This window comes from Anguilla rostrata, chromosome 3 (genome assembly GCF_018555375.3).
Source record: "Anguilla rostrata isolate EN2019 chromosome 3, ASM1855537v3, whole genome shotgun sequence".
In the NCBI taxonomy this organism is placed as follows: Eukaryota; Metazoa; Chordata; class Actinopteri; order Anguilliformes; family Anguillidae; genus Anguilla; species Anguilla rostrata.
The window spans coordinates 44,152,279-44,166,885 of NC_057935.1; the positions used below are offsets into that span (position 1 = coordinate 44,152,279).

General features: G+C 42.2%; 1 protein-coding gene across 1 annotated transcript in view; it reads right to left on the minus strand.

Annotated features, from left to right (window-relative positions):
- Positions 1 to 10,813, minus strand: part of LOC135250953 (5-hydroxytryptamine receptor 2A-like) — a 33,477-nt gene extending 22,664 nt beyond the window's left edge. The window contains exon 1 of the mRNA XM_064327826.1: positions 9,540 to 10,813. Within this exon, the coding sequence (XP_064183896.1) occupies positions 9,540 to 9,909 (370 nt within the window). The 5' untranslated portion in view covers positions 9,910 to 10,813. The remainder of the gene's footprint in view (positions 1 to 9,539) is intronic.
- Positions 10,814 to 14,607: the final 3,794 nt, after the last annotated feature.

The window sequence follows — 14,607 nt, forward strand, 5'->3', positions numbered from 1 at the left end:
TCTTTACCTGTTACTGGGCCGTTGCAGATGTGTTAGTCATCAGCTACGGTGGTAGTGGAATCAGAGAGCCCTTTTTCGAGATGTTAATGACAGGAAGGTGAAGGAGGGAGAGACTCTAAAATCACGATAAACCACATCTCTGCTGTGCATGTGACGTTCCAGGGAGTAGACAGCGCTAAAGAGATGACAGCAGGAGTTGGAATAACATCAATCATTTACCCCTCCCCAACTCCCCCTCCCAAACACCCTGGCTGAACTCTGACCCTCCCCCATCCGCATCCCACCCCAACACTCCTGTCCCTTATTTCTGCCTTTGTTTACTTCCAGGTTTGGCAGAATAAGTAGCCTACGGCTGCTGACATAGCCCCCAAATATATCAACACTGCCGTAGTATCAAATCACACTTTCCCTTTCTTTATATTTCCTTCCTCTCTCTCTATTACTCTTCTTGGCTAACCAACAGAATAGAATAGAATAAAATTGCATTCAATAGACGTCTTAGTCCATTAATCACATAATGAATATTTTGTTCCAGCTCTTGGCATAAAAGAAAATGCAATCATAAAAAAACAAGCATGTATATCATTTGTTGTGAAAACAATACAATCTCTCATTTTTGATTTCTCTCGATCTTACTGGCAGGTATACAGTTGTACTGTGACAGCACATTATGTGGACATATCTCTGTCTTAATGTCTTTCTCTCTTTCCTTGTCAGTTTCAATTCAATTCAGTTGAATTATTGGTGCGGCAAAGATATGCTGACATATTTTGACGAATACTGTTTTTTCTCAGTCGTGCTCCCCCTTCTGCCCTCCCTCCTTTCTCTCTCTCTCCCTTTCTCTTATGGCTTCAGTTACAGGCTTCATTTGTAGGATAATGGAGTCCTCCTTCCCCTCTCCTTTGTGAGAACAAACAGGGGCAATCGGTGATCCCCAGGGAAGTCACCTTCCCCACTTTTTCTGATTCCCTGGACAGAGGGGACATCTACTTTTGCACAGGCAGTAGGATCATTTGCCTTTGCTTGATCAGCCATAAAGCATTGTTGTATACAAGGGACAGTTATCACCTGCTGCCGCTCAGGGGGACACCAGAACCACCGCTCCCTTCCTGTTATCCTAATCGTTAAACAGCGAGAGAGAGCGAGTGTGAGAGAGAGAGAGAGAGAGAGAGAGAGAGAGACCTTGAATTTGAGAGCTACCAGTTGCTACCAATATGAGAGAGAGCTATATGTAGCTGCCTCCCATAGGCAGAGGGACTGCCCTTAATGATCATGGATTATTACGAGGAATTGCCTATTTTTAATACATATATTTTCTTAGATAATAATATTAATAATATAATATTAATAATAATGGTACTGGTTGTGAATTAATCCTTCCCCCAAAAAGACTTATCAACAACTTAGCAATGACCTTGTCCAACATCCTTCACATGGCTCTCTGATGGCTCTCACTACTGAGATAAACTCAAAGGAACTTCACCGCTTCTCTCCCCCATCTAAGAGAGAGAGAAAGAGACTATTTTTTTCTGAAGCAGTTAATATGTAGGATTACTGATTTCCTTTGGCTCATTGTTTCATTTTTCAAACATAACTGCTACAAAAGTAATGGCACTGAATAGAAATAAGGGTGGGGGTGGGGGTCTATGATGAAAAACACGATGTGAAGTATGAGAGAGACAAAGTGAGAGACAGAGAAATGAGTAGCAGATGACAGAAATGACTGTGTGAATGTTCCCTATTTCGTGAGAGTTTTACATCATTAGGGTGCGGGATATTCTTGCACTTCAAATATCCCTTAGATGGTACATAGTACACAACGAAAATAGAACAGTTTTTTATGTCACTGGCAAATTAGCTTCTCCCATCAACTCAACAGCTCCTCAAAGAGCTAGAGTTTTTTGTCACTGAGAGGTATGTCTCCCTTGTGATTGGCCCTAAACATCCCTCCCTTATGTAATAAAAATATATTGTCTTATACTATAACATATGCCATGTTTAATAATGTGTTTGAATATACACTAACACTCAAATACCCTGTGAGCTCAATAATGTTTGGGACAAAGAGACTTAGCTTTTTCTTTGGCTCTGTTGTCAATAATTGTTCTGCAGTTAAACTGCAGGCTCCCAGCTTTTATTAAAGCACTTATTATACATAGCCCCCAAATTTCAGGAAATACAAAGCCAAGTAAAAAAAAACATATGTATATTTTATATTCACATTTGCTCATTTTAACATTCAAACTTTATGGAGCTCACTGTATATTTTCAAAACATCCAATATATTGCCTTTCTGCTTTAATATTGCATTCTGTTTGTTATTTTCATATGTATCCCACTGGGACCAAAGCAGAAATAATTTGTTTATTTTGCAATATATTCAGTAGGTTTTTAAAATGTAGATTTGGGAGAAATTTTTTTAAACATCCTCTCATGCTATCACATTATTCTTCAAAAATTTCCCTACATGGAAAAAAATGCCACTTATGGTAAATGGACGGCATTTATATAGCGCTTTTATCCAATGGGCTTTACAATTGATGCTTCTCATTCGCCAGAGCAGTTAGGGGTTAGGTGTCTTGCTCAAGGACACTTCGACACACCCAGGGCGGGGTTTGAACCGGCAACCCTCCGACTGCCAGACAATCGGTCTTACCTCCTGAGGTATGTCGCCCACTTAACTGCTCCTTTGTGTCAGCTGTTTCAGAAAATCCCCCTTTCCCCCGTTATGTCCTCCCAGGAGTGTGTAACGGGTGAATGAAAGAAACAGGCTGGGCATCAAAGTAACGAAGAGCTCTCCATTCACAATACATGTATGTCTGTACTGCCACCATCATGAAGGGGATGGTTTTGGACATGCCCATATGACTGCTGACGCATGAATGGTGCTAAACGTTTTTGAGATTGAATCACGCTGGCACAGATTTAAATTATGCCCAATTATTTTATTTTTACTGTTTTCCCCTTCTCGGAATTGTTCTGTTGCTTCATTCATTCCACAGACCACCTGAGCTCTGCAATCACTGAATCAGAAGGCTACACTTCAAGCACAACTGCTTGGACAGACCAAAGGCTTCTCATTGGCCTTATTTTCTCTTCCACAATAAGAAAAAGATCCATCTCCCTCTGGGGCTGCAGGCCACAGTTAGCAGTGGCACAGTGAGGATTCGATACCAAATTGTGAGGCACACTCACACATTGAAACCCAGAGTCTTAGCGCGATGAGTCACCCAGAAACCTATGATTACCCATCTTTATAGCTCACTAATATGCCACCATTATTTTTACAGCCTCACTGCACTTCACGTGAAAATTCCTATTGTGACCGAAAAGATCAGTGTGAAGTTAAGGGCCAATCTACTTACGTCTTTCCTGTGATCATAGCTATTTCATGTAACCCAGTCTCTAATTGGAGGTTTAAAGAAAGATTATAAAAGGGAAATATCCAGACAACCCCTTACACTGTTCCCTGATTATTTTCAGGTATAAAATGCCATGCCTCTTTTCTCCTCTCACCTCAGCTTCCAGATCAATTCCCCCTCCCTATCACCAACTCCCTTTCATTTTACTCAGTAATCCATTGTGTGTTTGCTATTTCAAATTTAAATAATATAATCATGCATGTAAGATTTGTTACTTGTTATTTGTTATTTGTTTAATGTCTTTATTATGTTTTACCACATACACTGATTTTTGTAATATTACAGGTCAATTTCTTTTAACCTCTGTAAATCACTTTGAGCTGTATGAACTGTACTTTCAAATAATCTTAAAATATTGTATCATGTATTAGAAAAACAAAGTATTGATTTTAATGTATTTGTAGTATTTGTAAACATATTCAAAGTATTTGAAGTATCTGAAATATTTGAAAGACAATACTGTATTAACAGCTACAAAATATTTGATCTCATGACTGGTTTTGTAAATACTCTCAAATACTTGGTGTCTTTATGTACAATTACAACCAAACATACCTTTTGCTTCACATTATAAATATAACAGCTCTTGAGGTTGTGTATACAACCTAAATTTCACCCACATTTGCACCACTGAACCAGGAAATAAGTCATGATGCACTTTAAAAAATGGGATTTCAAAGTACTTATTGGAAGATAGACATAAGTGCCATTTTTATCTTCCAAAATGAGTCAGCAGGATTTTAAAGGAAAATAGCTACCTGTAGCATCTTCCCTTCCTGGATTGTGGCCTTGTTGTGGCAGAAGTGCTTGCATGGTTCAATGATCCTCAGAGCTATGCTGTCGGTAGCTTATGCCCCTGGTAGGGTCTCCCAAGGTGAACTGATCTGGGGTGAGGACTCAGGCAAACATTAACTAATTAGATCCCTAAAACACCATGTTTGCACACGAAGATGTTCACCTTGGGTCAAAGGTCGATGAGCAATTTTGTAATTGCCTGAAGTTGTATATTCTGGACACTCAGGTGAAGAGAGGACCTGAACTGTCAAATAATCACCATTTGCTGGTGGCAGACGCTACTGGACAGGCCAGGTAGGTCCAAATGTGAAGTGAGTGTTTTGCTGGGAATGCCTGGTGGAGGACCCTGTCAAGAATGATCAGTTCTCACCTCTGAAAGAGCTTCTCCTGTGTCCTACAGTAAGTTGGGAAAATTAAGTCTGAATGAACCCTTCTTAAAACCTCTGTTGTAGAAGGAGCTGCTAGAAACTGAGGTCATAAGCTTGACGGGGCCTGTCCTGGCCACAACCCAAGAAGCTGTTAGTGGACTCCTGCAGTGAGGGAGGCGGTCAAGCTGAAGAACAAAAAGGCTGCAGCAGATGTTGTTGCAGAAACAAAAGCTTAGGTGTGGGAAGAGTTCACAGAGACTTTGGAGGATGACTTTTGGGTGGCCTCAGGGTGATTCTGGAAAACCATTTGGCAGCAGGACATCACCCTTAGTCCTTAGTGGTAGAACTCTGACCTCAACTGGGGATACTGTTGGAAGGTGGAAGGAGCACTTTGAGGAACTCCTGAATCCGACAGACATGCCCTCCTTTCAAAAGGCAGAGCTGGAACATTCTGAAAGTTCAGAATCATCTCTGTGGCAGAAGTCACTGGGGTAATTGAAGAGCTGCATAGTGGCAGAGAACCATCCCAAAATGTTGAAGGTTCTGGTTGTGATTGGGGTGCCGTGGTTGACATATCTTAAATGTCGTGTAGAGGTTGGGAACAGTGCTTTTGGTGTGGGTTGTCCCCATCTTTAAAAAAGGGGACAGGAGAATGTGTTCCAATTACTGGGGAATCATACTTCTCAGCCTCATAGGGAAAGCCTATGCCAGGGTGCTGGAAAGGAGGCTCTGACAAATAGGCAAACCTCAGATGCATGAGGAACAGTGCCGGTTTGTCCAAGCTGCAGAACAACGTACCTGCTCATGGATATTTAAGAGGGCGTGGGAGTTTGCTAATCTGTTCTACATGTGTTTGCAGATTTTGAGAAGGCTTACGACTAGGGTTGGGTATCACAAATTTTTCAATAGCAATACCAAAACTGACACTTATAATTTGATACGATAACTTCATAATGCTTTTTTTGATACTTTATATGTGTCATGGTTCTGTGTTTTCCTGTCTGTGTTTCCCTTGTTGGGCCGCCAGATGGCGGCACTTCTGTTTTGTGTCCTGCTCCCCTCTGTTAATTGTATTATTGTTGTCTCGTTATTCTATCATTGTTCCCACATGTGTCTTGTTATCCCCTCCTTTTCTGGGTTGATTGTTTTTTGAGTTCACCTGTGTCTTGTTACCCCCTGTCTATTTAAGTTCTTTGTTCCCTTGACTCGGGTGCTGGTTCCTTGTGTTTGTTTGACTTACATGTATCTGCCTGCCTGTGTTTTTGACCTGCTTGTGTGTGTGACTGTGTCTCCGCCTGTTAGTTCCTGCCTGGTTTCTGTCCTACCTGTGTTCTGCTCTGTGTGTGTTTTGAATTTTGAGTTTTCTGTTTTGTGTTTTTTTTGGTAGTGCCCTGCGTGGCCTTTTGGTTTCCTGTTTTTTTGTCCCCTGTCATGTAAGTAAAGTCTTTGTTAATTTTACCTTTTTGAGTTTGTGTTTTTTTTCCCTCTGCGTTTGGGTCCCCCCTACCCGTTACGTGACAATATGAATGAAAACCTCAGCCAACTATGTTTCTATAAATGAGTACGGTTTATATCTTTGCTACTTCTAAACATTTTTATTCAGCAAACATTATGTCAATGTAAAATGACAGATAAGTATTATTCTGTAAACATAATTTCATTGTGAAGTGACAAAATAAGCAGAATCTAAGAAAACAAAGAGCAATTTCAATCATGTCATTTTGTAAAATGGCAGAACAGGAACACAAGAAAATAAAGTGCAATTCGGCAACAGTCTTTTATGAGCTATCAGGACTGCCTGGAGGGGAGCTGGTTAATAGGGATTCAGGGCTGCCACCATCTCACTTAATAAAACAAAGAAAAAAAGGAACACTGTATCTCTTGCTTACTTTCTGTAGTAGTTTTTGCAAACCTACCTAAAAGATACAGATTCCACTGAATTGAAAGGATGCAACACCTTTACTATTAAGGTTACAGTATAGTGACATTCATCTCTTTTTTGTTTTTCAGCTTAGCTCTACTTGCTGGCGCAGTAAAGGCAGTCACAATGGGGTTGGAGTCAGCCACACTGCTGGCTTAGACAGAGGGTCCTTAGTATGAAATGAAAAAGAAGATAGAGCAAGATCACAACTATCTACTGCTAAGGTTTATTTATGACAGCTTCAAAGCTACAAGCTATGCTGCTAACAGTAATGTAACTAACATTATTATGAGACTGTCCTTAGTATCCAAGCCAAAAGTTGCACAGCTAACGTCCACAAGCAAACACTGTTGACATAAATGACAGAATGCCATTAGTTAACCACTTGCTAGCATTAGCCAAGTCCGATCGCTTTTCTCTGTTTCAGAAAGTGGCACAGAACAAAAACAATGATAGGTCATATCACACTGAACCATAGAACAAGCACAGAAGAAAATAAGACATTTTGAAAAACAGAATTTATCATTGTCCACATTTATCCACAAACATCTACAAAAGCATTTCTTCATCTTTGGGGCACTGACAACCATGGCATTACCCTAAAGCAATATTAACAACAACACTGCATGAGTTCCTGGTTAACATTCAAACATTTTTCTCTTTTGGACCTGCATGACTTGCCATTATTGAAGGAACCATGAATGTGGCTCTGTATCAGAACATTGTTGAAGAGAATGGTCGCTCATCAGCATGGCTGAAAAGAAATGAGTTTTGGAGTGGCCAAGTCAAAGTCCTGACTTAAACCCGCTATAACCTCTGAGGCAGAACTTAAAACAAGCAGTTCATACACGAAAACCTACCAATTTGTCTGAATTAAAGCAGTTCTGCAAAGAAGAGTGGGCTAAAATTCCTCCACATGGATGTGAAATCAAAATTATGAAATCAAATTATAGGAAGCATTTGGTTACAGTTATTCCTGCTGTAGGTGGTGCAACCAGTTATTAAGTTTAAGGAGCAATTATGTGTTTTGTGTTTATTCAGGTTCCCTTTGTCTAATATCACATTTTGTCTAAAGATCAGAAGCCATTCAGTATGACAAATATGCAACAGGAAATCAGGAAGGGACAATACAATACAAAACAGAACTTTGTGAGCTAAATAAATAATGAGACTAAATGAGTAATGACTTTCACAAGAGCACAAAGGTGTAGCATTTCCATTTGAAAACATATGGCACCAGGTAGCAGTTCCCACAGGATACTCACAGTTCACCACTGAGGTGGTGGCCCTGTTCTGTTGCACTAGTGGGAAGACCTTTCCACGGCACTGCTACCAGAAGCAGCCAGAGTGACTGTGCCAAAAGAAGCCCCTGGCAGTTTGAGATAGCCCTGTCCCTTCGAACGAACCAGGAACACACTAATTTGTCTGTACACACAGTCATTTACCCATCTACATTGGTCCTTTACTACATTTCTTTACCCATCCATTACCCATACCCATCTACAGCCAAACCCATTACCACGGATGACCACTATATCAAATGTAACTGAAATGTGGGCCTTGCATATATAATACAGGCAAAGCAATGTATGCCTCCACCATTTTGACTTTAGTTACATCTTTTGAGACTATTTTTTAGAACAAAATATGTACCAATGCAGTTTTCCCTCCCTGCCCATTACGTGCAGTGGATTGTGTGGTAGGCTCGTTAATACATGACTTCCAAACCTTTCCATCTCAATGCCCTTAAAAGGACCACTATGCCTTCGGACCACCCAACTCATTAAAATCATAAATGTTTGACACCTCTTTGCAACACCTACTACAGACTAGAATTCAGTAGTGATTTAACACCACTATTATATGGAAATATGCATAAAAATAAAATATACGATAAATCTGTGCCAAGCATATACTCAATACAATATATCATAAATAAACTGCAGTTATTATGAGATCATAAAGGAATATTACAAGATTAATTAATCTATGGACTGTGAAAATAAAACATTTCTTAAAGGGGAAAATATTTTTCCAATTGTTCTGAGACTCTGCAGGAGTATGGGGGGTTACTTAAATTATTTTTTACCTTGGTAATGTGTGCTAATTAATTTGTAATGTTATGATTCGCTATGATAATATAAGAAAGCTGTATGGAAATGTAGTGTAAAGGAAAATATTAAGTATATTTCAGAATGCACCAATAGGGTGAAATGATTTGCATTGTCCTCTGATAAAATCATATTCACAGCACCTTGTTCCATTAATTCATTGTTACAATAACCAGAAACTCAGTGCTTCCATCACACCAGTGGTGCAGACTTTCCCCAGTTTTTAATGAAAATGAGCTCTGTTCACTATGATACAGAGAACGGAGTGTCAGTCAGGTTCCGATGTGTGACATTTACATCATTTAAAATGGCATTCAGAAGGCCTCTGGAAAAGAGAAACAGAGAGAAACCGACAGGGAGAGTAGAAGGATGGAAGAGGGGAATAATAGCTCACCAGAAGAACATATGAAGGGAGAAAAGAGATGAGAGAGAGGGAGGAGGAGGGAAAATGAGACAAAGTATGTGCATTAGTGTATGTAATGTGCAAGGAAAAGGAATGATGCTATGAATCTGACACAAGACACACAGAACAGCTCTAAATGTGTGTGAGTTAGCATAAGTGTGTGTGTGTGTGTATGTGTGTGTATATGTGAAAATACCTCATTGACCTGAACCTTAGAGTGGCCCTAATCTTTTATAAATTACCTACATTTTCATTTGAAACTTATTAACCCCCCATGAAATTAACCTCTTAATTTTGGGATATGTCAGAGTGTGTCAGTGATGAACAGCACATGGGAGTAGCTCCACTCTCTTTGGACATGAAGCCTTGGCTTACACCATAATCATTAACAACATCATCATCCATTAACAGTCTCGATATCCCTAATCCCCACACCCTGCACCAAGTCACCCAATCAGAGCCTCATGTGTCAACTTAAAGCCCCAAAAGCAGACCCTCCAGTCCCATGACATCACTTACCGTACAGGATGGTCACCATGGATACAGGCATGACCAGCAGGCCCAGTAACATGTCCGCCACAGCCAGTGACATCAGGAAGTAGTTGGTGGCGTTCTGCAACTTCTTCTCCAGGGATACGGCCATGATGACCAGGATGTTGCCGGCAACAGTGAGTGCAATCACTACCAGGATGAGCAGTGCTGCCCAGTTCTTCTCTGTCGCTGTGGTGCTGGAGCACCCGCATGCCCCATCATTGTGGGACACCCCATACTGTGTCAGCCCACCGCTGCTACTGTTACATCCCAGTGAAACGTTCCCACCAACATTACCCAGAACTGCCTGAGCCCCCATCCAGGAACTGGTGTCCGAGACGTTTGTGCACAAGTTCATGGTGTTCACTCCACCTCACCGCGTGCACGTACACACTCCCGTGCACGATTTCCCCCGGAGATCAACCCACCAGACAGAGCGGGAGGTGTGTTGACACAGTTCTGGGAGCTATATGCATTCCCATCCTGGTTTGACAGGAGGTTTGCCGAGGTCGTACCGGAGCAGAAGAGGGGACCCCGCAAATGGGAGAGGCAGCGACAGCAGTTTCAGATGCACAATGAGAAAGACAATAGAACAGTAACAACCCTCAGGGTGAGAAGTCCCAGTTATTCCAAAAGAAAGAGATCTGAGATCCCCTGTCAATACGTTGGGCTCCACATGGGCACATGCAATAAAACAGAAACATCAGAAATGGCTGTAAATCCACTAGTCTGCCTCCGAGAAAGCAGCTGGTTGAACTCTTTCCACACACAGAAGTGCACACACACAAATGCACACACGCCCCTCCACTTGCTCGTTGGAGAGTAAATAGGAGTTAATCCACTTCTGCAGCGGGGCAAGTCGATTTTGTTTTCACCTCCGTCAGCTGGAAATGGAGACAAATGGAGCGTGAATCAATCAGGATTCTTCTTGGGTTGGCGGGGACCTCTCTTGCATCACACCTGCACCCCACAGTACAGTGACACGCAGACCTGCAGAACGTGGAGTCGAGGGGGGTGTGTCTCGCTTTTTTTTTTGAGGATCGATGTGCATGAGAGTCCAGGAAAAAGAAAAGGAGAAAGGGGCCAAAAAAGTGAAAGTTTCAAAGGCACCAACTTTATCTTTCCTTTCGCTGTTTCTCTTGCCCCCAAAGTCAGAGGCTGTAAGCTGGCAGATCTGGAGGAAGACTGACGTCACGATTCCTCTTCTCACAGTCTTCAGACTTTAGCTTCTCAAAATCCACAATGCTCAGACAGAACAGGACCCTGACTCCTGCAGGGAGGGACTGCGATCATTCTCTTATTCGGTGTCTCCCTCCCTCCCTCCCTCTTCTACTCTCTCTCTTCCTCTGAGTCACTCTCTCTCTTGCTCTCTCTGCCCTCCCCTTTCTCTCTCTGTCTCTCTATGTCAGTCTATCTCTCTCTCTCTCTCTCTCTCTCTCTCTCACATACACACTTTTCTCTTTCTCTCTGTTCATGCTGCTTTCTCTCTCCTGTGTTCCAGAAGCAGCATACTGCCGACTGAATACTGTGGTTTCATCAGTGTCATGACCGTACCCAGAAAATCCAGAAAAGCAATGCACTGTATAAGGAGGCAGGAGAGCATGAGTCTGAGTGAATGGTCATCCACCACAATGCATTCTGGACGCTTCCAAGATTCCAGTTTTCACCTCCCCACACTCCCCTCTGAATCTGCTGATAGTGTGATGTACAGTCATACACTCATTCCCACACACATACATGTACACGGACACACGCGCGGACGCAAGCACACACATTCTCTCTCTCTCTCTCTCTCTCTCTCTCTCTCTCCACAGACACAAATGCACCATCTCTCTCAGAAACTCACACACATACAATCAGTGGCTGCTGATAAGGGGCAAAGTAGAGAGAGAGAGAGAGAGACATAGCAGCTTGCCATAGCCTAAGGGACAGTGAGTGGACATATTCTAATTAAAGGACACCAAATGTCCCAACAATAAAATAAGACAGCAGCATTTCTAATTGTTTTACTTATTGGCATCATTATTTACCAATCATTTATTAACATTCCCTTGGCTATGATTTATTATTATGTTATTATTTTTGCAATCATTCTAATGAAATTTGGCAGTACACAATTACTGAAATCATGCCAAAAATGAGACGGGGTTACTTGCCCATTACCCCCTCTCCCTCCATCTGTTTGGTCTTCACTTTAGCATCAAGTGCTTCAATAAATAGGAAGTCAATGCGTGTGGGTGTGTGAGCATATGCATGTGTCTATGTGTGCACACGTGCCTGTTTGTGTGCTGTGTGTGTGCACATATGCTCATGTGTATGTCAGTGTTTGTGCATACATGTTCATCTGTTTGTGTGTGTGTATGTGTGTGTGCGTGCGTGTGTGTGTGCGCGTGTTGTTTCACTAGTTCTCTCCCATAGTTCTGTTCCTCTCTTGTATCGCTTTCTTCTCTTCTTCTCTCCTAAATAAAGGAGCCGTTCGTGCACAGTGTGTCATCTGGCTGTGAGTGGGGAGAGACAGTCGAGGCAGACAGTATTCGCAGTGTTTGACATGTTAATTAGTTCTGTACTAATTGGTTAATGAGCATGGCACTGTTCGTTGACTAGATTACTTACAGCTCATTAGTACTGTGAATTCAATTCCATGCAGGTGGCATACAGTGTGCAGTGGAGTACATACGTGCGTGCATACACACACTAACACACATCTGCCTGCGCACACAAAAGAGCCATACACATAACCACACACACACCAATACCCACATCCACACAAACACCCACACACCCATGCATACACACACCCACACACATACCAACCCACACACACAGACACACACCCATGCACAATTTCCTGCAACCAAAACACCCACATCCACACAGGCACCCACACACATACCCACCCACACACACACACCCACACACTATTACCTGCAACCAAAACACCCACATACACACACAACTGCACACACACCACACAAATACACGCACACACACATACACACGCGCAAAAGCTGCATGAACCGACAAAATGTAATACTTGAATAAATGTACCAATAATATTGATTATGCCTTTCCCTAAACTTGACATTTTCTCAGAACATGGGTACAGGGTTGAGTGGCTTCTCAGCAATATTAAAGGCTCTGGTTCTTAGTGCAGTCAATGTGCCCCACAATACAGAGTCAAATCCTGACCGTGCCAATGCCCACTGTGGTCAGGAGTCTAACTGAATAAGAATGATCGGTCTGCACATTGATTACTGCCTTAAATAATTTATTTGTACTACAGACAAGTAGTGTTTTCAGGCATGCCATACAGACAGCACCCTTAAATGCCCATACCTGCTAAGTGATCTATTATGACAATGGCTGGAGATATTACTTGCCTTTGGTGCTAATTGTACTGCGGAGCGAAAACGGTGAGTGTGAGATCTTGGAAGCACATGTGTCCCAGGTGTACTAGGGTGCAATGCGTAAGCGGTCCTTACATCACCCAGGCAGTCGACAGGATATACCCTGCATTACAGCGCAATAGCGGCATCTCTGTCTCCCTCTCCCAATGTTGGGGCTCTTCTCCTGCGTCCCAAGTCCCCCATCCCAGCCCACCACCCCACCTCAGAACCATTATTTCAACATACTATACCTGCACTCCATCGGTCTTTTACTGATTTAGGCTTATTAGAAACACTGACTGACTTTTACAGTATTGGTCGCAATGACCCCACACCCTATGCTGACATGAGGAGGATGGGCTCCCTTACCCTAGTCTGGTTCCTCCCAAGATTTCTTCCTATTTACCTGCTTTGTCACTCACATTATTGGCTTGTTTTAATTAAGGGGTGGGGGGGTGGGTGTGTTACACCTTAGTATGGCGTGAAGCACATTGTAGCAAATGTTTTCTAAGGTGTGATAGATCAGAAATTAGGTGTTTTTTTCTGGTGGATGAGGTGCCAGTGGTTCGCCTGCATGAGCGGTGCAGGATGTTCAGCCCTACGGAGCAGTGGTCGCGCGGCAGAAGAGGATTTGCAGGCGGCTGCACACACAGGGAACACGTACGCTTCTCTCCATGCTCCCACATTGACCGGGGGTGTTGCAGCAGTGGGATGGGATTATAATTGATACCGAGGTCTCAAGAAATCATGCGTCCTTTCCTGTAATGGGGGGCAAACATTACATTTCGTCTCAACGACTCCGTGCGGGAGGAATGTGAAAAACACATGCAGAGGAAGCACCTGTACATAACATTTTAGTCTTAATCAAAAGTCTTCTCTTTTGCCCTTGGAGGGCTACGGTGTTTTCAAGGTTTTGTTGTTGCTCGGTATTTAATTGATCGATTAAAGCAAGTTGATTACTGTGAACTCACCCCATCTGCTTTCCTGAGTATGAACTGATTACTGTTTTAAGAGCACAGAAACCAGCCTCCCTCCAAATCTCCAAGGGCTCAAGTGTATACCACTGGCATAAATTGAAAGCGCGTGTAATTCATTTTATGTGAAATAACTCATTAATAACTCAATAAACTCTGTTTAATTAAATCAATTTCTCCATCAATATTAAGTCCATAACAGTCACTTAGGGAGCAGGGTCCAGACACATTTCATAACAACTGCCTTTAATGGAGAAAGAAAGTCATAGCGCCCCCTGTGTGTTTGAAACAACAGTCACAGGACAGGCCAAAGAGTGCGCCGGGACAAAGTCTTTCATTTTCAATTCTTGGTCGATTTCAATTTAATTCCAAATCATTTAGCGGAAGCAAGGAAGGGCTGAAGAGCTCATTGGCAGTGGGCTTAATAACATCTCTACTTCATTATGATTTAATGAAGTGGAAGTGATTAACAGTTCATTTTGGTGCACAAAATAACTCCCTTTAAACTTGTGGACGTCATGTTCTCTTTCCACGGTTTAAATTCTGGACTTTCATAACTGCTGGTATTAAGGCTTTGAAATTGGCCGCCAACCAGTAGAGTTTCAGTGACTTTTTAATCTTTTAGCAAATTGACCGATTGCCTGTCTGATTATATAAAAGGTGACCATTAAATCTCCATTAAAAAGAACAAAGCAT